Below are 26,343 nucleotides of genomic sequence, written 5' to 3' on the forward strand. Positions count from 1 at the left end.
ATTTGACAGTTCAACTAAATTCAACAACGTAACCTAGTAACGACGACATAGAATAACATGATATTTCGTTTTGTTAGAACTGCACATTTGCTTAACTTTTTTCAATTACGATTACATATTTATAATAATAATGACCGATACAAGTAATTTTAGGATTTGATTTTACTGATAAACCATTCTAAACATAATAAAAAATTTCTGATTTAAAGAACTGACGTTGCTACAATTTTGTGTCAATAAACCTTTTTTCTTTTTAAATACCAGAGACGTTACTCTAAAAATCGAAATCTGACATCTAGAATCGAATGCATTGATTAATTGGGAATAAAAATCATCATAAATTATTGACATGTGTTTTAAATTCGATTGACAAATGTTTCAAGTCCGTATCGATTAATTCACTTTAATCGATGTTTTTAAGCAGGTTACCACGCCCTATGAAGATAAAATTGATAGACGTCAAATGTTGCCTATTAAATTGGCTCGACTATAGTGTATATAATACTGTCGTTCTTGTAATCAGAGAAACAAGTTTCGAAAAAAATCGGTTCAACATTTATCGAGTTACAGTATTGTGGGATAAACATTCTTATTCAGTTTTCAATCTTAGTGCCGATATTTTTCACATGGATATTATAAAAATACTACTGTGTAATTTTAATTACAATGAATTGATTTATCAGAATAACGTTAATGTTTTATTTAAATACGACAGGCCTTATATCATTTGATCATAATATTCAATAGGGTCAAATCTATTTAAACTGATCTAAAAATAGAATAGGTAACACATAGTATTTTATTGTGTTTGATTTTCACGAGTATTATCATGGACTAATAGAATCTAACATATTTTAGAAATTAAAGACTAACGGATTTTAAACGCGATATTCATTAAAGAGCAACTATTGAGTTTCTTGCCGGTTCTTCTCCATAGATACTGCTTTCCGAATCGGTGGTAAATGTTAAAAATATGTAATGACGATTCGAAAGTTCTTCTAAAAGAAGTCCAATTGAATAAATAAATGTTTGAGTTTGAATTATATTATTATCCCGAAGTTCGCACACTGCAGCGAGTGGTCACGGGGAGACATCGTTAAGTCTTTAATTTCTAAATGAATAAGATTAAAGGATAGGATAGGGTTAAATAATAAAACGCAAATCTGTGTACGCAGCACACTGTATTTACCAGTTCTCATATAAAAAGTCGGCCCGTTCGCCGGCCCACATAAATATCATAAATAATATGCGTCTAGCGGACAAACACATCCATACTACTGCATTTGCACTTTATCAATAGATTAAGTTGTTTTTATGAATCAATTACATATTGAGTTTAGATTGTATTTCTAAAAATGAACAAAGATATACCATAATGATAAATTGCTTGATTTTAATTTAATTTAACTCATTTACAAATGCATAAGTTTCTAAACTTTTCACTGTTGATAAAGTGCAAATGTATCAAAATCAAAATTTGAGTAACAGCATTCTATTGTGATTTGTGATATGACAAAAACATAACCATCCTTAACATAATAACTAAGAGAAAAAAGTGCCTTGTATATAATTCCTTGCAATTACAATTTACACTAAAAAAAATAACCAACCACGCGTTCGTCTTTCAAAATCGAAAACAAAAAATTTGATTTACATTAAAATTATTTACAATGTATGCGTCGATATTTGGATTCAACTGGGAGGAAGATACATCGAAATAATAAATGGAATCTTTCTACCGTACAAACTCTAAATGAAATGTAAAAGTAACAACTAGCGACTAAAATTTATTTTTATAAACGCCTCGGAAGGCCCTCGGAGCGTCGCGTACAAAAATATGTCCGCCTCGGGACCGGCTCTGTAGGATCCACAACTACACCTCGCTCTTTTCTACATCGCGTTGTTTCTGAAATAAATATTATATCGTATTAGTGTAATAATATTTCACAGGAACATAAAAATATTTCCGTTTAATTAAAAAAATGTTTGACCGCCTCCTCGGTACAGTGGTTGACGCGTGAGCGTAACACCAAGGGGTCCTGGGTTCGATTCCCGGTGGAGACGAAGAAAAAAAATGTCTCGGTCTGGTAGGACACAGAAGGCTGATCACCTCCTTGTCCCTAAAGAAAATTGATCAGTGAAATAGATGTATAATGCATCTGCTTCTTACCCCACTAGGGGACATGGGACTTCACTTTTAGTGTAATAATGATAGGAAAAGTACAAAATTTCAAGAGACACGGGCTTTGCTTTCATCATTCCAAAACCGTTTTCAAAATCTGAATGAATGTTAATTGGCTAGTGCGGTTTACAAAGTTTTTCTAGTTGAGATTGTGAAGTGAGTGATGGAGTTTAAATTTAAGAGCTATAGAGATTGTAACGTGTAAGTGATGTGATGAGTGCGTACGATATTGACTATTGAGTTAGAATGTGTATGCCACCAGTGGCGCCAATGACGTAGTGAGCGAGTAAAAAGTTAAGTTCGATTAGCGTTAATAATGATCGAGTGTCAATTTAATAAATGTAGGCGATTGAAACTTTCAGTGAGTGAGTAACATGTGAATGAGTGTCATGTCCAATGAGTGTAGTGTCAAGTAAGAGACGTTGTGAGTTAGTGTCATGTATTTTCTAGTGTTTGATTATACGCGAGTATTATACATTTAGAAATTAAAGAGTTTTTAACGGATTTTAAATGCGATTTATTCATTATATTATTTTCCCGATGTTTCGAACACTTTACAGCGAGAGTGGTCACGGGGAGACCTCGAGACCACGAAAATAATATAATGAATAAATCGCGTTTAAAATCCGTTAAAAAGTCTTTAATTTCTATAAGTTAGTGTCATGTTGAGTGAGTTACATGGTTAGTGAGTGAGTGCCGTATCGAGTGAGTGTGTGTAGTGTGTATGTGTGTGAGTACGTATGTCACATTACCTGGGCATAGCGCACATCTCGCACGAGTCGAGCGGCGCCGCGTTGTGGAACGTGCACAGCTGGCACGTCCACACGCCGCTGCCAGAGCTGAAACATTACATGGTTTTATTTTAAATTCATCGTCTTGCAAAATATAATATATCGTTTTAGTTTCAACTTTTTGTAAATTAATCACTACAGATAATTAAGATGTTGGTGATTTATTAGAGAGCGCTAGAGCACGCCAGGCATGTTCATTTCGCGTGTTTGCAACAGTCCAGCTTAGTAGAAACTGTAACTTTTGTGGTAGGATTGTAGGGCAGAACAAATATTTCAGAATGCACACACCATTACCATCTTTTTATTTCGAATGGCAAAAAAAACCTAACGTTCGATTTAAAGAAAAAATTAGTTGTCTGTAAGTCTTTACAGACAACCGACTGGTTTACTGACGATAGTTGAACGTGACAAGGTCTGATTGTGCTTCTTTGTCGCTCGTTCCGCGCTCTCGCTCGCACTTCAAGCCTTCCATGGAACGCATCAGAGCGAGGTAACGCCGCATGAGTCATGTTTTTTCGTGCGTTCAGCCAGCATTGAATTATAAGACGTCACGTCAAAACCAAATGTTGCAGACGAGTGACGTAATTTCGAATCTTCATATACTGCTAGTTGGCTCACCTATGCGCAGGCTCGCTCGCATCATCAGCAGCCCCAGCGAGATGCAACAGTGTCGCCACATGTGGCTCACTGCGCCACGCTTCCGCTGCAACTGAGTCTCTCGCTCGCACAGCTTGTAACAGTGGCTCTAGTTGCTCCACTGTTAGCGGTAGCGCTTCGTTTGTCGCTAGGTATAACAGCACGTGGAGGTCCGACATCGCCTGTGTATATAAACATCGAGTTATAATCAACATGGTTGTTTTTAGTTAGCTGTAGTTGAAATGTAGTGGTTACATCATTTATGTATGTTAGGAACACCAAAGGACCAAGAGTGCATCCTTGCGGAACACCCAAAGGTATAATCAACAATATCATCGAGAAATTAAAAAAAAAAAAAAATGAAAAAAATCGGTCAAGAGACAGAATTTGAATTTTCTTTCGAAAATTTTCTATTCTTTAAAAATTGCAAATGCTTTAGACATTTTATAAAACTTATTATCAAACAGCATCATTGTCAAAAGCTGCCAATTCAATTCTATTAGAGAACTAATCGATACAAAAACAAAACTAATCACCTCTAAGAAAGAAGCAGAGCTCTGTATATGCTCATGAAGTCCCTTAAGGCTCTGCAGGTGCGCTTGCAGCGGGCGGTTAGCGGGCGGGAAAGTTGCGCGCGGGCTGAAGGTGGGCTGCGTGGTGTTGGCCACGCCGCACGGCACGTCCACGAGCAAGTAGGCCACTGGCAGCCGCTTGGCTGACACGCCCACCTCGTTGCCGTATGCATCACGTTCCTATCATAATTATAAGTAAAAAAGTTATAAGAAAGTTATGAGTAAAACCTACTTTTGGAAAAAGGTTTTTTTAAACATAAAAACCAGTAATTACGGTTACCAGGAACCTATTAAAAATCAATAACAATATTAGTAGTATTTCTTTTAAATTTTATTTTATTTTTATTATGCTTTAAAATGTAAAAAATCATATCATTGATGAATACCTAGTAATATACATAACATCTAATCTTACTACTACAACTCTTTGTTAGCGCTTACGCTTTGTTAGCGTAAAGATGATATTGTAAATATTCAGAAAATACGATTCATAATACACAAGATCACAAAACATTTTTTGTGATGTTGGATGTTGATGGAATTTCACTTATTTCGATGACATTTTAATGATTTTGAAATAAAAAATTGCGTTTGGCACCTATTTAACAACGAAAAAAACGTCTTGCAATAAAAAATTCATGTCTGATGGATCTATCTAAAGGCAAAAGATGAAAAATTACGCGTTAATAAATGACTTTAAATTACGGATATTTGACTGTGCAGATAAGATGCGCACTAATAAACGCAACCACTGCGGCCAGCCAGACAGCCCGGACTCTAACCTAAAAAATAGGAAGAGAAACAGTATATCAAAGAACCAACTACACATAATAAAATTCTCTCTTGTCAACGTCGCTAGCTCCTATACGAACAGTGCAACATATAATATCCTCAATTTTCGAAGGCAGATATTAATCAAAACTTCATCTCGCAGTATTGAAAGCAAAAGAAGAAAGACGTATGATATAAGATATATCTAATTTTCATCTTTACGAAAGCAATGTATGTTGAAGCTCGAATGAATCAACGATCCCATTCTTTGCATTATATCTACCTATCTATGCATTATTATATGCTGCTTCAATATTTTCTTATATTATATTCATAAGCTCAATATGCTTTTTCAAATTTTAATCAAATCAAATCTCGATTCAGAAACCGGTCTTATACCTAGGTATCTTGTAAGGATTGCCCCGGAGCGAAATGCTTTTATCCCAGTAAAAGGGTAACCAGATGACCTATCTCTATTTTAATTGGGTCAAGGCGAGCGGGCAGGACGGGGAGATAGATTTCCAGGAACATACTGACGTCAGGCAGAAATTGGGTCACTCATACAGGTGGAAATTACACCTACATGGAAATGTAATGTATAGAGAATTTCTTAGAATTGTTGAGAGGGATGGAGGATCAATATTGCAGTACGCTTCAATGGTAATCGTATTGAGGGCAGTACTTATTACGTTTTATTTATAAATTTTACACAAATAGAATAACGGTCTCCTTTCTACATGGCAATTTTTTTTTACTCGATTACATTTCGTGATTCTTTCTTCTGGATTTTTCGTTCATTTCAAAATGGAACACTATTTTTTTTATTATTTACCCATTAAAATTTATATAATCTAACTCAAAATAAATAAAATGATTATGATTATGTGAAGAATATTAATTTTAAAAAATCCTACGTTTTTCGTTTTTACAAATCCCTTTATTTATCCTGTGCCCATTATAATGTATTTAATAAAGTGTCATAACATAACAAATAGTTCCACATTACCATTAATAAACAAACATAACCAATCAGCTACAAAAATCAACAATGTCCAGCATTCCTTAGATGCGCATCATAAATTAGCATTCAATTCCGTGCACCGATACAACGTCCGTATGTCTCGTCGATCAATATAGCACACATAGACGCTTCAATGTTGTGAGTGGATGAGAGTTGATAACGCGAGTTTCTGACCCGCCCGGCTATCACGGCCCGGGGAATGGCGTGAAGCTGCCGCGGGTCAGCGAAACGCGGGGTGACTTTGTCGCGACGTTCTATTTATTTTAATATTACAAATCTTCATTGACATTATTTTGTAATAGTAAATTTTATGTTTGATGGATTGTCGAATGAATACGAATTTTCATTAAGCATTTATCGAAACTTATATTTGCAATCTTTTTGACTATATTTTGTTTCAAGTACCTATACATGTATTTTGTATTCTTGAAACGCGAGTGTCAAAGATTGGAAGCATTTGCATTTAATGTTCTTTATTATATTTTGATGTGTGAAACTACATCCTAAAAAGTGGTACAAAGTTTTCGCTTATCTTATCTTCTTATACAGGGTTACCGGGAAAGTCGTACAGAATATTGAAGGACGTTATTATTCAGGTCATTTCTGATCGAATTGGTCCCATAATATGGTATCCGAAACTTAACCGTTATGGAGATATTGAATTTTAAAGATATTTAATAAAAATATTTTTTCTTTTGGCTTTTCTATCGATTTTTTTCGATTGGAGCTACTAGGGCTCGGTTTTTTTATGTTTCCAATTAGAAGACATGTCAATTAATAAAAATGATCAATAAAAACTGAACCTATTACTAACAGCTTCATAAAAGTGCTCGAAAACGGTTAAAATTAAAGAATTTTCACTAATTGTTTTTAACTTTGAAGTCCTTTTATAAAAAAAAAATGTATGGTACGTATCCTGCAAGTAATTTAAAAAAAATCTACGTCTTTTTAGCTATTCAAAAAGGTATAATAGCAACCGGGTATGTTCATAAAATATTAAAATAATGTTATTTGTAGTTAGAGAAGTGGCGCACATCTTAACGGAACTTCGATACAAAAGAATCCGGTTTACTACCTGGCCCCTTTAAACAATGAAAAAGGGTCAGAGAGGTATTTTTTGTGCTCGGCATTGAATTTTTGGATCGTCAAATCGTGGCGTTTAGTCTGCTCATGCGATTCGTCCGTGGTAGATGTGTTATTTGTGCTCTCCGATATTTTTCTGGAAAAACGCGACTTGGCTTGGATTTTTGGACTGTATCATCTTCTCATTGTGTGACGTGGCTTGTGTGAACTGGACTTTGATTATTGTGAACATGGCGACGTTTACAAATGAAGAATACGCTGACATGCTTATGTGTTATGGGTTTTGTGAAGAAGTGTCGTTGCGTGCACGCAATGAATACGTGCTGCGGTATCCTACTCGCCGAGTACCTGATATTGGCGTATTTGACAGAGTGTATCGAAGACTACGAGAGACTGGTTCTGTTCAAGTAGGTACGACGGACTGACATGGGACGACCTCGTATTCTCGATGGCGACGCCGAAGAAAATGAAATACGACGTCTCTTTGAAGCCGACCCAACCACGTCAACAAATGTTGTCGCTCGACGGCTTGGTATTTCCCAGTGGAAAGTGTGGTACGTAATGCACAGTTCTGGGCAATACCCTTATCATTACACGCCAGTTCAAGTAATTGAAGAAGGGGATCCATTGAGGCGACTAGAGTTTTGCAGATTTATGCTCAATGCCGACATTGAAGATCCAACTTTTTTTTTGAAAATCTTGTGGACCGACGAATCAAAATTTGACCAAGACGGCATTATCAATTATCACAACGCCCATTATTGGGCTCCTAAAGCGCAAGGTAACCCGAACAAAAAAAGGCCAGGAGGGTCACAAAGAAGATTTAGTTTAAATGTGTGGATGGGGATGGTATCCGACAACTTAGTAGGGCCATACTTTTTGCCAGATAATTTAAATGGCGAGACATATGAAAACTTCTTGAGGGAGGAGTTACCCTTATTAATGCTAGACTTGCCACTTGCATTGAGACGAGGTATGTTCTTTCAACACGATGGTTGCCCAGCGCACTACAGAAGGAGTGTTCGAACTTGGTTGGACGAGAATTATCGAAACAAATGGATCGGAAGAGGCGGCCCCATAGCATGGCCGGCGCGGAGCCCCGACTTAACTCCGATGGATTTTTATGTGTGGGGTCATATGAAGTCTCTTGTTTACGACCAAATGACGCTGATCCCAAATATTGAAGTTTTAAAACAAAAAATTATGGATGCGGCTGAGGAAATGAGACGGAACCTGCGAACTTCTATAGTAAAAAGTAATTTAAGAAAAAGATTAAGAATTTGTGTTAGAAATAATGGCGGACATGTGGAACACGAATTATAAAATTATTACCGTATTTTTTTTTGTTTTATTTACCTATTTTAGCAATTTTTACCTCAAACTAAAATTTACCCTCTGCTAACTTAACTGTTATTTTGTCAATGTTTGGCCTATTTAATAGCAAGTGTTATACCTTTTTGAATAGCTAAAAAAACGTTGAAGTTTATAAAAGTACTTGCAGAGTAAGTGCCATACATTTTTTTTTTATAAAAGTACTTCAAAGTTAAAAACAAATAGTGGAAATCCTTTAATTTCAACCGTTGTCGAGCAGTTTTATGAAGCTGTTAGTAATAGGTTCAGTTTTTGTTGGTCATTTTTATTAATTGACATGTCTTCTAATTGAAAACATAAAAAAACCGGGCTCTAGTAGCTCCAATCGAAAAAAAATGATAGAAAAGCCAAAAGAAAAAAGATTTTTATGGAATATCTTTAAAATTCAATATCTCCATAACGGTTAGGTTTCGGATACCATATTATGGGACCAATTCGATCAGAAATGACCTGAATAATAACGTCCTTCAATATTCTGTACGACTTTCCCAGTAACCCTGTATATAAAAATGAATCGCAAAATGTGTTGGTAAGCGCATAACTCGAGAACGGCTGAACCGATTTCGATAATTCTTTTTTTATTATATTCCTTGAAGTACGAGGATGGTTTTTATGTAGAGAAAACGTAAATATGTACCACGGGCGAAGCCGGGGCGGACCGCTAGTATACAATATAAAAATATATTTTTTGAAGGAGGTACCTACACCATCATAAATTTATATGTGTACACTCATTGTTGATTGATTTATCAATATATTTATATTGGATAGCATTTAGAATTCCGAATGTGTTAATTTCACTGTCGAAACATATAACAAAAAACATTATAAATTATGGAAGTAACAACGCTATATTTATTAAGCGATTAAATAAGCGTGTGTCTATTGTGTATACTTTACCGAAATTATATATTTTTATAATATATCAACAAGCGAACGGACGTTTGAACAAAGCTATATGGACGGCGAATAATCTGTTGATCGACCGACATGAAGCGCGGCGCAGAAGCGAAAAGCAACATGGCGTGTGTACACAAAACGTAACATGATGTGGCATTCCACATCGATTTCGATATTTTAGTTAAGTAGCTTTTTAGTTTTAATTTTGAAACGGGTGACACGTGAACGGCTACTCGTAAAATGTGAGCTTAATATCAATTAGTGAATAAGGCCGCAGCGTTCCGCGATCGGCGACGACACGGTACAAAGTTCCGAATGGTCTCTATGATATTTCCCGCCTAGAGGGGCCGCGACCGTCTCTACACCATGGAGCAGACGACCGCCTCGCTGGAGGACCTCGAGGAGCTCGCGCAGTGCTCGTGCTGCAAGCGCGTGTTCGACGAGACCGACAGGCCGCCCAAGATCCTGTCGTGCAAGCATTACTTCTGCCTGCCGTGCACCCGCAGCGTGCTCGAGGCGGGCGCCGACGTGCGCTGCGTGCACTGCTGCAAGCGCACCGAGCTGCCCGCGGGCCGCGCCGACGCGCTGCCCACGCACGGCGCCGTGCTGGCCCTCGCGCGGCGCCTGGCGCCCGACCCGCCGTGCGCCGCGCACGCGCTGCCCGCCCTGTGGTGCAGCGTGTGCGGCGCGCGCGCCTGCCGCGCCTGCCCGCACGCGCACCCCGCGCACGCGCTGCGCCCCGCGCGGGAGGCGCGCCGCCTGCTGCAGCGCGAGGCGCGCCTGCTCACCGAACACTTGCAGCGCCTCGCCGGCCGCCAGCGCGACTTCCTGCTGCGCGCGCTCGACGCCGCGACGGCGCTCAAGGTGCGCCTCGAGACCGAGCTCGCTCTGCCGGCGCTCGCGGCCCCGTTCGAGAGATCCGCCGATGCCGAGAACTGTTCCCTGGCGGTCGCATGGGCCGAGCGGGAGCAGCTGCGGGCGCGCCACGCCGACGCTCTGTTGCAGTGCCGCTTGGACGATTTGATCCGCAACGCGAACGTTCCGCTCGACTTCGAACTGCTACGTCGCGCCCTTTCCGGCGCGAGCTCGAGCGAGATGTCTTCGCCGCTGTCCGACGAGCGCCGCGATCCGGTACTGTTCCTGGCTAATTATTGCATGGCGCAACTGTACACCCGGCACTGCCTCGTGAAGTCCGTTCACCCGCTCGACGTCATCGACTGCGTGAGCGCGCTGGAAGCGGACGCGGCCTCGGAGGCGGCGTCCCCCGCGCCGCCGACGGCCGCGCTGGGCTCGCCCGCGCTGCGCAACCCGTCCACGTATCCTTTGTTTTACTTTAACCTGGAGGTGAACGGCGCCCCGTTCGGCCGCGTGCTGGTGGAGGTTCTCGACGACGTGGCGCCTCGCATGGCGCGCAACTTCGCCGTGCTGACGATGGGCGACCTCGGTATAGGGTATCGTGGCTGCTCTGTGTTTCAGTGCTGGGAGAATGAGAGCGTGATAACGGGCGATTTCGAATTGAACAGTGGCCGCGGCGGGCGCTCCGTTTTCGAAGAGAACTTTTTCATGCCGGACGACACTAAAATGATAGCCGTTCGCGGCTCGGTAGGCATGCGCCGTTCTCAGAAACGTCACGACAATTTAGGTTTAGTCGGTTCGCAATTTCGAATTATATTACGTGAGATGCGTGGGTTTACGGCAATTTTTGCGTATGTCGTGGAAGGACTCGAGTTGGTCGACCGGCTGAGCCAAATGGGCGACAGCGCCGGGAAGCCTCAGAGCTCCATAATCATAGCCAGTTGCGGTAAAATCAACTGAATGCTCACGTTTTTCTATCGCTCCATTTCAGAGCATAATTTTTCCCATCGACCCGAATCTCTTGTCATCGCGTACCTTATTTTAATCTCAAACCGTTGGACCAACCCTGTCGTTTTGTCTACAAATTTTATTCGTACTGAACTATTTTTTATAACTTTAGAGAATTTTCAAGTATTTACACGGTGTAATCGAAGTTCGTCGGCTTGAGCTTATTAAGTTTCGTTCGCATAATATCGATGTTAATAATAATGTAAGGTAGCAAGTTGTAGTGCGTCGCGGCGGCGTCGCGTCGGTAGCGTCGCGCGAGCGTGGCGCGTGGCGTGGTGATATCGTATCGTATGGTCAGTACCGGGTAACAGGGATACGCGCGGTAGCCGGCCCGCGGCGCCGGTTACTCGTCTCGTTTCGTCCTAGCTATAAGTGTAGGTTAGATCGGCAACGCTTTGTTATACTCGTCTGATTAGAGTTAAATAGGCCTATTTAGGTATTATTGTTATGTTCGATAAATTCTATTGTATTTCTTCTATCGCGTTCGCAATTAGACGATAAGGAAAACGCATTATATTTTGATCATACTGTGTGTTGATAAATGTTAAATGTTATAGAGAATTTATTCTTATTGTTAGGAAAATATATTTCAGAGCTATCGAAGCCACTGACGGTCGTATCGTAAACTAAATCGATCGTTATATCGTCGTCTAGAATAAATTTATATTTAAAAACAAGCGTTACCTCTCGAAGAACGTATTTATGTGTTTACGGGAAGATTTACTTGGATAGATTGTGATTTGTTACTGATTAAGACTGTGATGATATCGGTAGGATTTGGGGAAGTTTGCAGAGACACCGAGTGTCTCTGAATGGTCAGTGCCTGCATATAGATTGATATATAAATATTTATTACTTATCGTTGTACCTTCGTCCTATTCGCGTTCATGCAGCCCTCGCAATCGGTGTCTAAGGGCTGCCGTGGACTTGCGGTTATTAGAACCGCGCGCTTATCTCGATTAGGAAATAATCTCGCAATATTTATTTTTGTAAACCAAAGTCGTATGGGACGCTACTGTCAAACCGTCCCCGAGGTATTTTGACATGTTACATTTGACATGTGACATAGTGAATATTTTTTCGCATATAGTTTATGTCATCGTAGTGATACTATCTGTTGTTTCGCCTGTGCGCATGGATATTGTTAAATATGTATATGCGAACAGAAACTGAATTCGTGATAAACAAATAAATATATGGAGCAAGAATTTTCATGTTTTATTTTCAAACCCTTTACTTTAAGCACAATAAATTTTAACTGATTTTAAGAACTTTATTATAACTTAAATTAAGGGCTATTTTTGCGATACATATAATTAATGCATGTTAGAAAACAGAAATATAAATTAAAAACAACCTGCTTTGAAAGTGTATATGTAATCATAGCAAATGCTGGGCCTTTAATGCTAAGATAATATGAAGATACATATTAGTTTTTTATATACGTATTATTGAAAAGCAAACACGCTGGGTATAAAATAATAATTGCAATGCTTAACTAAAATTGCATTACAAGAAGATCTGCTTTGGCTTATAAAATTACTCAAAGCACCAAAAATGTAAAATAAATGAACCTGGACTCTATTACATCTTCCGTCTTAGAAATTATTAGGAATTTTTATTATTCCCGAAGCTCAAAACTAAATTTGCTATAATTTAAGAGCTGTTTCATACTACATATCCATATTTTATATTGCAGCAGTTAAGGCAGGGCAAAATATAAATTATATATATTACAGACAAGGAAAAATTAATGCATACAATATAACGCACTTTTTAAATAATACCAGAAGTTAAAACGTTACATACAAATTTCGCAATTTTCTTTACAGTAACTTCGCACTAAAATGTAGTAAATACATTGTAATTTTTATACTCTAATTCTATAATAATATACAAAGCTGAAAAGTTTTTTGTTTGTTTGATTGTACGCGCTTCTCAGGAATTATGGGACCGTTTTGAAAAATCTTGCAATGCGGATAAAACTGCACAACGCAGCTAGTACATAACCAAGTAAATACTTAACCACAGCAACTGCCAAACCTTAACTAGTGAAGGTTCAACAAATTCAACCTTCAACAAATCTAAAGCTCCACATTCCCTATACATTCTAGTACCAAAAAAAAGAAAAAACGCACAGCTAAAAAAGTCAAGGCCGAGCTCACAAGAAATCTGTGTCACATTACGTAGGCGACAATTAGACGCTAGAGTTCAAGTTCACGGTCCCTCAGTGTGGAGCAAGCTTGCAACTTGTTTTCGTTCGGAAATTACTAATTTGCTTTGCTTTAAATATGAAATTATGCTGTTATAACGTTTTTTTTTTTTATATAAACTGGTATTATAAAGAGGACAGTATTATTTGTGGATATTTGTAGGGAATATAGTTAAAATCTACTGGACCAATTTAAAATTTTCTTTCAACAGCAGATTATTAATTTGTATGTTTTTTATGTCACATGAAATTTGGCAATGCGAAAAATGTTATATGCCATAGAAATCTAAATAACAAGACACTAGAAGTCGTAAGCGTGCGTGACCTTGTCGCCACTCAGGTGATTTGCACATCACCAGTGCATTCGTCACTGTTCAGTTGCTCTGGAGACGTATGAGTGTATACATGGTGTGTTTCAGCAATTCCCATTGCGGATATTCTTCCACAAGTTGTAATTATACTTATAAAGGAATAATATTTCATCGGAAAATATTTTTTTTTAGAAATAATGCCGTTTTTCCTTAAAATTATAGAATATTTACAAGTATTACGAGTGTCACCATAGTAATCGAAATAACAATGAATGACACAGTCGACCATTCTTATTATCACGTTTGTTCGTATTGGAGCAAAAAGTCTCATATACTTAGGGATGTTATTCTAAAATAAACCGTAAATTCGTGCGTTAGGATACATATTCAAAAGCTTAATTTAATAGTTAAGTTAGTTTTCACTAAAATCAAGCTGTCCAATAAAAGGCATAGTTTACTTGTGTGTACTGTTTAGCTTTCGGTTTGAATGTGTTGATTTTGGCGACAGCGGTTTTCATACGAATTATGACATTACAGCACTTCTATGTGTCTTGTTATTTAGATTTCTATGTTATATGCCCTCCATGTGAAAATTCAAAAAATGGTGGAATAAAATAAAGAAAAATCCGTTATAAATAGGTTTCACTTTACTTGATAAAGAACACAGGTAGTCTTGAATTAACTTGTAAAATGTATAATTAATAGTTATACATTTTACTATTTATTTACTATTTATAACGGATTTTTCTTTATTTTATTCCACCATTTTTTGAATTTTTACATGGAGGGCATATACTTAGTTGTCTGGTAACTTTACCTAATCCATTGGATAGCATTGCATACACATGTAAGTTCATAAAATTATAATCCACACCCCGGACACTCCATATAAAATTATCGTTTTGAGAGTCACACTGTAGAGACTTCAAATGTGTATGTTAACGCTTTATGGTTGGCACATTTGTGACTAGCGTAAAGAAATTCGCGTTTTCCTGATGAAATACATATCCGTAAACAGCATAATATCTAACCATTTTCTACGAAAAACGATAATCACAAATCCAAAATAATAAAATTACTTTAAGTCAATTTGATTAATGTTGTCAATCTTAGTTGCGTATTCGTCCTTGCAGAAAAATGCGGGCCATCTATAGCGTGATCGTGCGGGGGTGAGGTAAGTGTATAATTTTGGCGGGAGGCGGAAAGTGTCCGTTCTGTAGCGTTCAGCTACTATTATGTCCAGCATCCATACCAATACATCATGATTATTGGACAACTATATTCTATATCATTCCCATTCTTACTTCCTTGTTGACTACCACTCATACTATAGGTACTATTTATAAATCAAGAAACATATTATTTTAATACCAAAAGCCTATTTTATGTACTCCATCTAGATTTTTAGATCCACATATAAGAAAAATAATATACACCTAGTCTCAATCCTAAGTTGGTTGTGACACTTCAAACATGATTTAATACGATTATGATGTAACATGTGCTGCATATATCCTGCTGCAAAAAATGTGTGCGTGTACACATGTAAGAAGTGAAACTTCTTTATGACCTTATTTTTCAAAAAATAATGTACTATATGCAACTTTACAGAAATACGTCGAATCACGCGTGGTAGGGATAAGAAAAATGGCGCGTAACGGAAAAATGTCACGCGTAACGAAAAAAATGTTACACAAAATTTTTTTCCAACCCCGATAAAGAAGTTTCACTTCAAAAAATTGGTTGTCTGTAAAGTCGGTTTACTGACGATAGTTGAACGTGACAACGTCCGATTGTGCTTCTTTGTCGCTCGTTCCGCGCTCTCGCTTGCACTTCAAGGCTTACGGAACGCCTCAGAGCGAGGTAACGCCGCATGAGTCATGTTTTTTCGTGCGTGCAGCCGGCTATCGAAATATAAGACGTTGTCACGTCAAAAACCTCATCTAAAACCATTGAGTTACTATGTACTACGTACTAGAGAGGGCATCGCTACTACACTATTTGTAACACGAGTTAGAGCCAAGCGTCTCAAACATCGCTTATATCTGTGACTAACTAGCCGCCCCGCGCGCGCCCCGCACCGCCGCGTTTGTTGCACAGATTTTGTTCGTGGTGTCCTCTCTATACGTAGTAATAATACCTCAATGTCTAAAACTTACCTTATAATAAACATCGGGCACATACTGCGTAGATGTGCAGTCCCGTATGTACCCCAAGTCGGGTGCATCTCTTGTTGGTATGAGGATATCATCCCGCACTAGAGCCGCACACTGACCCGACACTTGGTAGCCTTCTAAGTGTATCTGGTTTTGGGTGTCGCCTGTATGACAAATGTTTCTTTTATGATATATAAATACATGTTTGGCATTTGGATAATAGAAAATGCAATCAAATAAAAAACTATATTTTTGAAGTCGGCTCAATAATCTATACTATTAATTATATCTATACTAATTAATTATAATATTATAAATTTGAAGTTTTTTGTTTGTTTATTTGAACGCGCTAATCTCAGGAACTACTTGACCGATTTGAAAAATTCTTTCGGTGTTAGATAGCCCATTTATCGAGGAAGGCTATAGGCTATAATATATCATTTCGATGAGACCGACAGGAGCGGAGCCACGTGGGTGAAACCGCGAAGCGCAGCTAATATATAAATACATAATTATTACAATTATAAACAACTAGCTTTCTACCCGCGGCTTCGCCGGCGTTTTCAAAGAAAAACCCGCATAATTCTCGTTCCCGTGGGATTTCCGGGATAAAACCTATCCTATGTGTTATTCTGATGTATAAGCTATATTGTGTTAAAGTTTCATTCAAATCGATTCAGTAGTTTTTACGTGAAAGAGTAACAAACATCCATACATCCATACTTACAAACTTTCGCCTTTATAACAGTATGGATTCTCACCCGTAACACAAACAGTGACGAACTTAGATCCAAAGTAACCAGACGACGCGTGGCGGCAAGCGTTCGGATGTTGGTTCTGATAGTGGCCCGCCATTATACACTCTTGTGCTGATAGGAAGTGTGTGTCCATCCCCCTGTTAGAAATATTACACGTTTTGACGTTATTTTAATGGTATAAATAGTAATAGATACCATTTTATACAAGACTAGCTTACCGCCCGCGGATTCGCCCGCTTTGTCTAAGACCTAAGAAATTATATACTAAAACCTCCTTCTTGAATCACTCTTTCTATTAAAAAAATCCGTTGCGTAGTTTTAAAGATTTAAGCATACAAAGGGACATAGGGACAGCGAAAGCGACTTTGTTTTATACTATGTAGTGATAAAGATTGGGAAAACCTATTTTATATTCATTAGACTGGGACATATTTACCCAAAAGTGCTCTTAATGTTCTTTAAATATGTTATTACTGTCAAAAGTAGATATTGCAATTTGTTTATTCAGTAAATTCCGCTGATAATTTGGTTTGGTTAATATTATTAAACACATTTGACTACAGTTAATTGTTTTCAAACAATATATAGAGTGTAACAAAGTCTCTAAATATCTGACGACGCGGCTATATTTGACGACGCGATTGGCGCAGTGGTAAAGTAAGCCTATTGAGCCGACGGTCCCGGGTTCGATCCCCGGTCAGGGCAAATATTTGTGTGATGAACTCATTATTTGTTCTTGGGTCTGGGTGTTATCTATATATGTATTTAATATTATATTTATCGTCGCTTAGTACCACAACACAAGCCTTAATTGAGCTTACTGTGGGACTAGGTCGATTTGTGTAATAATGTCCTATAATATTTATTATTTATTTATTATTTTTCTCTTTATATTTATTTTTTCTCCTCTTTCGAGGGTCAAATTGAAACCAATACACGGGCCTGAGCCAAGTGCATTATTATTATCTAGCTCTAGAGTCCAATTTTCCATATACCTGATAGTCTTAACAGTGCCAGCAGCGAGGTCCAGCGGCATCAGGTCGGTGAACATCCACCCGACTCTACGCAGACCAAGTCTCGACGCGATATCGTTGAGCAGCTGCTCCTTATCGTCCGGTGCGAGTGTCACGTGGTCGCGGGAGCATTCCTGCGGCGGCTCGTATATCGCTGCTACACGGGCGCGGATACCTGGGTGATGAGACAAAATATTTAATGGGAAATACGTGAAGATTTTCCTTAACATAATCGTCCCTATTGTATGCGTTAGGCAAACATAACGTAGCATTTTCACAAAGAAAAAAAATATCACAAAGATCTTTTTTCAGCCGTCAATTGGCAAGAAACTGCGCGCGATCGAGGAAAGTGGCGTGAACTCGTGTCGGAAGCCAAGACTCTGTTTGGGTCGCAGAGCTAGTTAAGTAAGTAAGTAATTAGTTTTGATGCTCTATGCATCATTTTGACATAGCTCGCCTTATGCTCGAGCAGCGCGCTGTGCCCGTGCGCTGCCCCACTGCCCCGCTGCCCACACTCACCCAGCGGCACGTCCGGGTGCCTCTCGTACTGCCCGTACAGCAGGCCGATTCGCTGCCCCACTGCCCACACTCACCCAGCGGCACGTCCGGGTGCCTCTCGTACTGCCCGTACAGCAGGCCGATGCGCTGCCCCACTGCCCACACTCACCCAGCGGCACGTCCGGGTGCCTCTCGTACTGCCCGTACAGCAGGCCGATGCGCTGCCCCACTGCCCCGCTGCCCACACTCACCCAGCGGCACGTCCGGGTGCCTCTCGTACTGCCCGTACAGCAGGCCGATGCGCTGCCCCACTGCCCCGCTGCCCACACTCACCCAGCGGCACGTCCGGGTGCCTCTCGTACTGCCCGTACAGCAGGCCGATGCGCTGCCCCACTGCCCCGCTGCCCACACTCACCCAGCGGCACGTCCGGGTGCCTCTCGTACTGCCCGTACAGCAGGCCGATGCGCTGCCCCACTGCCCACACTCACCCAGCGGCACGTCCGGGTGCCTCTCGTACTGCCCGTACAGCAGGCCGATGCGCTGCCCCACTGCCCACACTCACCCAGCGGCACGTCCGGGTGCCTCTCGTACTGCCCGTACAGCAGGCCGATGCGCTGCCCCACTGCCCACACTCACCCAGCGGCACGTCCGGGTGCCTCTCGTACTGCCCGTACAGCAGGCCGATGCGCTGCCCCACTGCCCACACTCACCCAGCGGCACGTCCGGGTGCCTCTCGTACTGCCCGTACAGCAGGCCGATGCGCTGCCCCACTGCCCACACTCACCCAGCGGCACGTCCGGGTGCCTCTCGTACTGCCCGTACAGCAGGCCGATGCGCTGCCCCACTGCCCACACTCACCCAGCGGCACGTCCGGGTGCCTCTCGTACTGCCCGTACAGCAGGCCGATGCGCTGCCCCACTGCCCACACTCACCCAGCGGCACGTCCGGGTGCCTCTCGTACTGCCCGTACAGCAGGCCGATGCGCTGCCCCACTGCCCCGCTGCCCACACTCACCCAGCGGCACGTCCGGGTGCCTCTCGTACTGCCCGTACAGCAGGCCGATGCGCTGCCCCACTGCCCACACTCACCCAGCGGCACGTCCGGGTGCCTCTCGTACTGCCCGTACAGCAGGCCGATGCGCTGGTGGCCCGTGGACCGCCAGTACGCGAGGAAGCGGTCGACGGGCGCCGCGTGCTCGAGCAGCACGTTGTCCACGTGCCGGTACGGCTGCCGGTTCAGCGTCACCGCGCCCGGCTGGCACGTGGAGCAGATGCCGCGCGGCCACGGCGGGTGTTCTTTGCACCCTGCATGACAATAAACCGAGGCCTAAATTAACTTTATACAAAAAAAATGTTCCTTACATAGGTATTCAGATATTTAATAAAATTCTTGCTTCTTCTTGAAAGACTTGCAAGGGGTTCGTCTTCCAGGATTTAAAAATAAATTAATTAAATACTTGTTAGAGAATTGTTTTTGCAACTTAAATTAATTTCTGTATAATATGAAAAATGTATAAATAATATAAAAAAAAATGTTGTGTGGTTTTATGAAACCACGGTAAAAGTGAAACTGTTCGAAAGGTTCCGAACACTGCTTTGTGTAGCGCATGTCGCGTGCCGAGTAGGTATACCTACTCGGCAGCCGCGATACACGCGACATGCGCTACACAGACCAAAAAGTTTGAGACGATGTAATAAAAGTTTCACTTTAATAATGATTTTGATATTTGATTGACTTTATGACTAGTGATTTATGTATAAAACTAATTTTAAGTGAAAATACTCCTGACTCGTATTTTTATTGTAACTAATCATTCTCATTCATTTTGTGAATTAATAATAATTATTGTATGCTATGTAGCTATAGTAAAAACATGAATGTTCTTTAATTTTGATCTTAGTATCTTTGTATGTACCATGTTTTTATGCAATAAATGATTTATTTATTTATTTTTATTTATTCATCCAATTCGATAGGGTTCCAACGCAAAGGGTAAAACGGGACCCTATTAATGAGATTGTCTATATGTGTCTGTCCTGTCTATATTTCATAAACTGTGATAATCAGACATTCGATTCATCAGAGAATATGTATTTCTGACTGCTTTGTACACTTTGTGGCTTAAAAAGGTTCAATACATCAAAACCGATAATTTCTTATGAACATTTCAAGTACATTTTTTACTTAATGTATTTTTAAAACAGGTGTATAATAAATTAACATAGAATATTAATCAAACAATCATTAAAATTCACAATTACAGGCCGTTGCTTTCTCTGTCCGACTCATTTTCAATAAAAAAAAAACGGTATCAAAATAAAATATAGCCTATGTCATTCAGGAATAATGTAAGGTACATTGCCAACTACAATATATTGGCCCAGTCATTTGGTGCCTACTGCCTACTTATTTCAAACAATGTTACAATCAAATCATTTCTCTATTTTAAAAAAAAAGACTGCCGCGGTAAAGCTATTGCATGCTATGCCTTCAAGCCCGTGCCCGTCGGAGTAGGGAGCGTGAGGTTTTTCGTTACTAAATTTCTGGATTCGGTCCCCGCGCTCAAGGCCCGCGATAGAAGCTATGCAATAGCTTAATAATTTTAGTTAAATCTAAAATATATTAAATATACGAATATATTTGCGTACCTGGCTTAATTTTGCACGACAGTTCATCCAGTGAAATAAACTTCCCCGATGTCATTTTTCGTAAATAAGAATGGAAAGACATGTGTTTAATATTATGCTCTTTGAGATAATTCTCATCCCAGGGTTCGAGGGGCGAGCAATGCACACAGCATCCTTTTGAGTTGTGACGACATCTGCAAATAAAGAAAAAATATATATATAATAATTTATATATGATAGTAATTTATTGAACGACATATCATTAATTTAAGCCTAAGTGAAGGGATCGGGAATCCTACTAATATTATAAAGGCGAAAGTTTGTATGGATGTTTGTTACTCTTTCACGTAAAAACTACTGAATGGATTTGAATGAAACTTTACCACAATATAGCTTATACATCAGAATAACACATAGGACAGGTTTTATCCCGGAAATCCCACGGGAACGGGAACTATGCGGGCGAAGCCGCGGGCGGAAATCTAGTACTTAATAAAAAAAAACGTGTGGCACTCGGAGACTGCCGCGGTAAAGCTATTGCATAGCATGCCTTCAAGCCACACCTCCGAGCCCGTCGGATTTTTCGTTAAGGAATTTCTCGATTCTGTCTCCGCGCTCTAGGCCCTCGATAGAAGCTATGCAATAGCTTAAAAGAATGAAAAAGAAATGATTGTTTAATGCATTATTCAACTAATAACTTTTAACTAAGAATTGGAAAATCACTATGTTAGAGATTTATGTGTTCGATATTTACAATATCCTTGATACTTATAATAGTTACAAGTCAATTTGAGTCTTAATCTGATGGCAGAAAGATCCCATTCGCCTTTTATATTTAATTATAGAAAGTAGAGAAGTTACATAGACAATTATAATTTATTTTATGAATTACTTTCGGCTTTTAAATCGAGAATTGAAATTGTTAAAATTGCATTCCTTGTTTATTTATGTATAACAATATATGCATACAAACATTGCAGGTTATGAACTTTGCATACAATTTGCATTGTAAATAAAATAAGACAAAAGAAAGTCGAGAAATATTGTAAATAAATTAATATATTATTGTGAGGAAGTGCGTTGACTCCAGACAAAGAATTTCTTCCTTTTTTTATTGTCATCGAAGTTTCGCGAACTCTGATGTTCAATTACTTTTTTTCATTTCTAAAAGAATAGTCTATTTAGGATAAGAATTTTTTACCTCACTTTTCATAAAATTAACTATATCACTATAAATGGTAATAGGGATTACTTTTATATTACTTGTGCTATTCCTATATAAAATCGTAAATGCAGTTCAACATTTTTCATGGATTATCATATATGAGGCATCACTACATAGTATAAAACAAAGTCGCTTTCCTTGTCCCTATGTCCCTATGTCCCTTTGTACGCTTAAATCTTTGAAACTACGCAACGGATTTTGATGCGGTTTTTTTTAATAGATAGAGTGATTCAAGAGGAAGGTTTATATGTATAATAACATCCATTAAATAGTGGAGAAGTACTGTTATTTTTGAGGTTTCTAATGTGATGTCGTAAAAAATTACATTTTTTCCGCTTACATTGCAAACGCAGGCTGAGGCCTACGAGTTTTATCAAAATAATGTACTAAATATTATACACATTGAAAAGGTCTAAAGAAAAGCCGCGATGGTATATGTCTATCTCTTATGGATAACCCACAATAACTTTTTTTTGTCATTTATTTTTTACGACAAATAATGGCAAATTTTCGATGCGATTTTAACCAATACAGCATTAATCCTTAACCAATTAAATACCTTGAATACATTGTTCATTTAATATAGATCTATATGGCCCTTTACACCGTATGATTTAAGTGAATATTTTCGAAGATATTACAGATTTAAAAATTGCGGGACGTAGCCTTTGCGGCGGTACCGGCCGGCCGCCCGGCTATCTATTTTATACCCGTGCGAAGCCGGAGCGGGCCGTAATGTTTTTATATACAACGTTCACAGTTTTTCTGTAGTGTATTTAGTATCAGCATTGCACCCGTGCGAAGCCGGGGCGGGTCGCTAGTTATTAATACAATGGATTTATAAATATTTGTGTTGATTAAAGAAACAACCTTAATGAGGAGACCAAGTCAATATACTTTAAATGAGTAATTGGAGCATTATACAGTTTTTTTTATTTCCATATTATAAAAATCATTCATAAGATTTCTGGTACAATTTTATTTGAGTTATTGTAGTTAAGTAAATAACACATAAATAAAAAGAAAATCATTTAAATAACAATAACAATAATTTGCATATTATTTATTTACACCTACCTGAACCCGCACTTTCATTTTCACTTTATCATACTTTGCCAAGGAATAGCTACAAAAAAATCAAAATCCATCCAGTAGTTTTAGCATGAATCCTGAACTTTAAACAATTTTCTACCATTTTATGACATGTATAGACTAGCTGTGCTGCACCAGCATGGCTCCTGTTGGTCTTATCATAATATACATAATTATCTATACTTATAATAAATCTGTAGAGAGGCCAATTCTGTACATGAAATATATTTAAAAAAAAACTATGAAGGGGTGATAAGGGATCGCTACTGATGCCAAAAATGCAATCAGTAAAATTTTTGTCTGTCTGTCTGTCTGTCTGTCTGTCTGTATATTCGCTAAAGAAACAGAAACTACATGACGGATTTTAACCAAATTTGGCACAATTATTCTTCATACTCCTGAGCAGGTTATAGTAAAAGAATCATGTAAATCGGTGTAGAAACACCAAAGTTATACATGAAAATATACGCTTAAGTCATCGCGCGTGAATACAGAATCATGCCATAAGGATTATTTTTGTGTATCAGTTGCCGCGTTCGACGCGCTTCGCGGCGGGAGCTATAAAAAGGCGGCGGGTCTGCACCCGTTTCGCGTTGTCACGGCATCACGTGTGAACGGCTGAACCGATTTCGATAATTCTTTTCTATTATATTCCTTGAAGTACGAGGATGGTTCTCATGTAGAGAAAACGTAAATATGTTCCACGGGCGAAGCCGGGGCGGACCGCTAGTAATAAATAAATAAATAATAAATAAATATTATAGGACATTATTACACAAATCGACCTAGTCCCACAGTAAGCTCAATTAAGGCTTGTGTTGTGGATACTAGGCGACGATAAATATAATATTTCATAAATACATATATAGATAATAACACCCAGACCCAAGAACAAATATTTGAGTTCATCACACAAATATTTGCCCTGACCGGGGATCGAACCCGGGACCGTCGGCTCAGTAGGCAGTTACTTTACCACTGCGCCAACCGCGTCGTCAATAATGATATATAGCATATAGCCTTCCTTGATAAATGGGCTATCTAACACCAAAAGAATTTTGCAAATCGGACCAGTAGTTCCTGAGATTAGCGCATTCAAACAAACAAACTCTTCAGCTTTTTAATATTAGTATAGATAATAAGTACTTACAATTTTTCATCTCTCTGTCTCTGTATATTCCCCGAAAGCTGATACAGCTGCAGATCCACTTCATCTTCTTGAGGAACATTCTGTTTTCTAAGGACACTTGGAGGTGCTGACGATATTGACGATGTTGATGGACCAGCCTCAATGGGTGCTAATGTTTTGATCTGTTGACAAATTGCAATTATTTAATCTAAAATCATTTTCGTATGGGGTTGCGAGATTCCATTGCAATGACCATACGAGTCATTTGTAACAGGATGGCGGTTCTACAGGGGTCTTAGTATGCTATGACAAAAAGAAAAATGATGGTCAGAACGCTGATACCGGAAAACTTAAGATACTGTAATATAAAATAGTACAGTATCTTAAGATAAAATATTATAGTATCTTCACCGTGTGTGACGCGCTTTATAAGGTAGGTAATTTCTTGACAGATTGGGGTAAAATATAGTGATGTAATTTATTGTACTGTTGTTTGTTAGACTAGATAGTTGTCATGGCAACAGAGCATATTTAACTATTATATGGTGCATGATGCATGGTGCTCTTGCTCTATGTTTGACCAAACAAACATAGAGCTAAAGCAAGACCATTATTTCTGGATCTTTTGGTGTAAATTAAAACTTGTATTCAGTGTTGTTCATTATAAGAACACTGCATAGAATCTTTTGGAATGCACTAAGAACAACAAAAAAATGCTCTTTGCCTGATTACACTAAAATAATTTCATATAGTGGGGTTAGAATGAGCATTCACTCGTTTCACTCGTTTGATCTAAATGCACCGTCACAGTAGGAAGTTGGATGATTCTGAAATATACATGCCTAATGACATAACTATATCAAATATTCAGATTCACACTCAATTAATTATAATTTATAATTAATTTCATGTCATGCCCTTAAAACCAATTCTATTTATATAATTCGGACTAATATAAAAAATTAAACTAATATAATAAAAGCTATTTAGCATCTATATAAGGAAAATTGACTGATTATAGTGTGAAGCAGTAGAATTTTATCTTAACCCTAGATTATATCAATATAATAATAGGATCATCACCGTAGTGTCAAGTATAGGACCAAAATTCTCATAAGAATTTGGTGACAAAGAACAATAACTATGTAATTATTCTCTTTAATATACATGTCTCAAATTAAATATAAAGCTTCATCTTACATTGTAAGGTATTCTTAATATTTTACTATTTGACCTTATAATGCTGATAAGAAAATATACCTCAGAAGTGGAAGGCTGATCAAAGAGTACAGCTCCATTTACTGGGCTCAAGTAGAGCATATCACCATGCTGCAAGCCATAGTCGCGGATCTGACGAGATTTGCTGGAGATAATCTCCTCTCTGTGCGCGCGATCTTTGTGTAACGCAAATCCAAACGTATTCAAATGGAGAGCTTCATATACGCGCTCGAAAAGTCTTGCCGTCACGTCCGACTCCTGCACTTCGACACGGCTCGTGCCCTCTGATGACTGCACACGCAGTATCTGTAAACGTAACGTTACAGGTCAACCACCATGCCATTAAACTTGTGACAAAGCATTCAAAATTTGTCGAGTCATCATTTTATGTTGAACATGAAAACAAAGCTAGGGGTTCTTTAGCTCAAATATTAACCCTTAAACATGCTAAAACACTATTACTTTCGAGTATAACGCCAAAAGTATGTTCAGAAATTCAAAAAGTTGACGCAAAGAGCGTATATGAATGAAGCTAAAAACTGAATTTGTATTGATACATTAGATGGAGATTTTGGTAGGTATTATAGAAGATAGACTGCTACATGATTTAGAATAAAGAATTACCAATTTTTTAGACCCTGACATAATGTTTTCCAAAATAACTATTTCACAGCACTATACTGACATGACATGACAAATTGACAATGACATGACAAACTTGAGCAATAGAACAACAACTTTTATTTACGTTCTGAAACTAAGTGTTGCCTTTATGGAAAAATTGCTTTAGAATTTTATTCTTTCCTATAGACTCTATATTTGTTTTTGATTGCTCTATAGTATAGAGCAATCAAAAACACAAAAACTATAATAATATAAGCTGACATTAAAAAAAAAACATGAACGTGTGCAT

General features: G+C 38.8%; 2 protein-coding genes across 2 annotated transcripts; one reads left to right on the forward strand and one right to left on the reverse strand.

The window, feature by feature from the left end:
* Window positions 1–1,162: 1,162 nt before the first annotated feature.
* Window positions 1,163–26,139, reverse strand: Npl4 (nuclear protein localization 4). Its single transcript, XM_090104879.1, has 12 exons — window positions 26,055–26,139; window positions 25,473–25,736; window positions 24,234–24,394; window positions 20,788–20,960; window positions 19,228–19,443; window positions 17,623–17,815; window positions 16,631–16,764; window positions 15,873–16,033; window positions 4,146–4,361; window positions 3,592–3,791; window positions 2,935–3,021; window positions 1,163–1,906 (listed from the first exon to the last, which is right to left on the reverse strand). Exons 1-12 carry the CDS (start codon window positions 26,073–26,075, stop codon window positions 1,891–1,893), a joined length of 1,842 nt encoding a protein of 613 aa, XP_089961005.1. The 5' UTR covers window positions 26,076–26,139; the 3' UTR covers window positions 1,163–1,890.
* On the forward strand, window positions 9,422–12,232 carry LOC149906702 (uncharacterized). Its single transcript, XM_090104878.1, has one exon. It carries the CDS (start codon window positions 9,694–9,696, stop codon window positions 11,140–11,142), a length of 1,449 nt encoding a protein of 482 aa, XP_089961004.1. The 5' UTR covers window positions 9,422–9,693; the 3' UTR covers window positions 11,143–12,232.
* Window positions 26,140–26,343: the final 204 nt, after the last annotated feature.

Source organism: Colias eurytheme, chromosome 8 (genome assembly GCF_061535395.1).
Source record: "Colias eurytheme isolate Ceu_HAF_F1 chromosome 8, ilColEury1 Martin Lab GWU primary, whole genome shotgun sequence".
Lineage (NCBI taxonomy): Eukaryota > Metazoa > Arthropoda > Insecta > Lepidoptera > Pieridae > Colias > Colias eurytheme.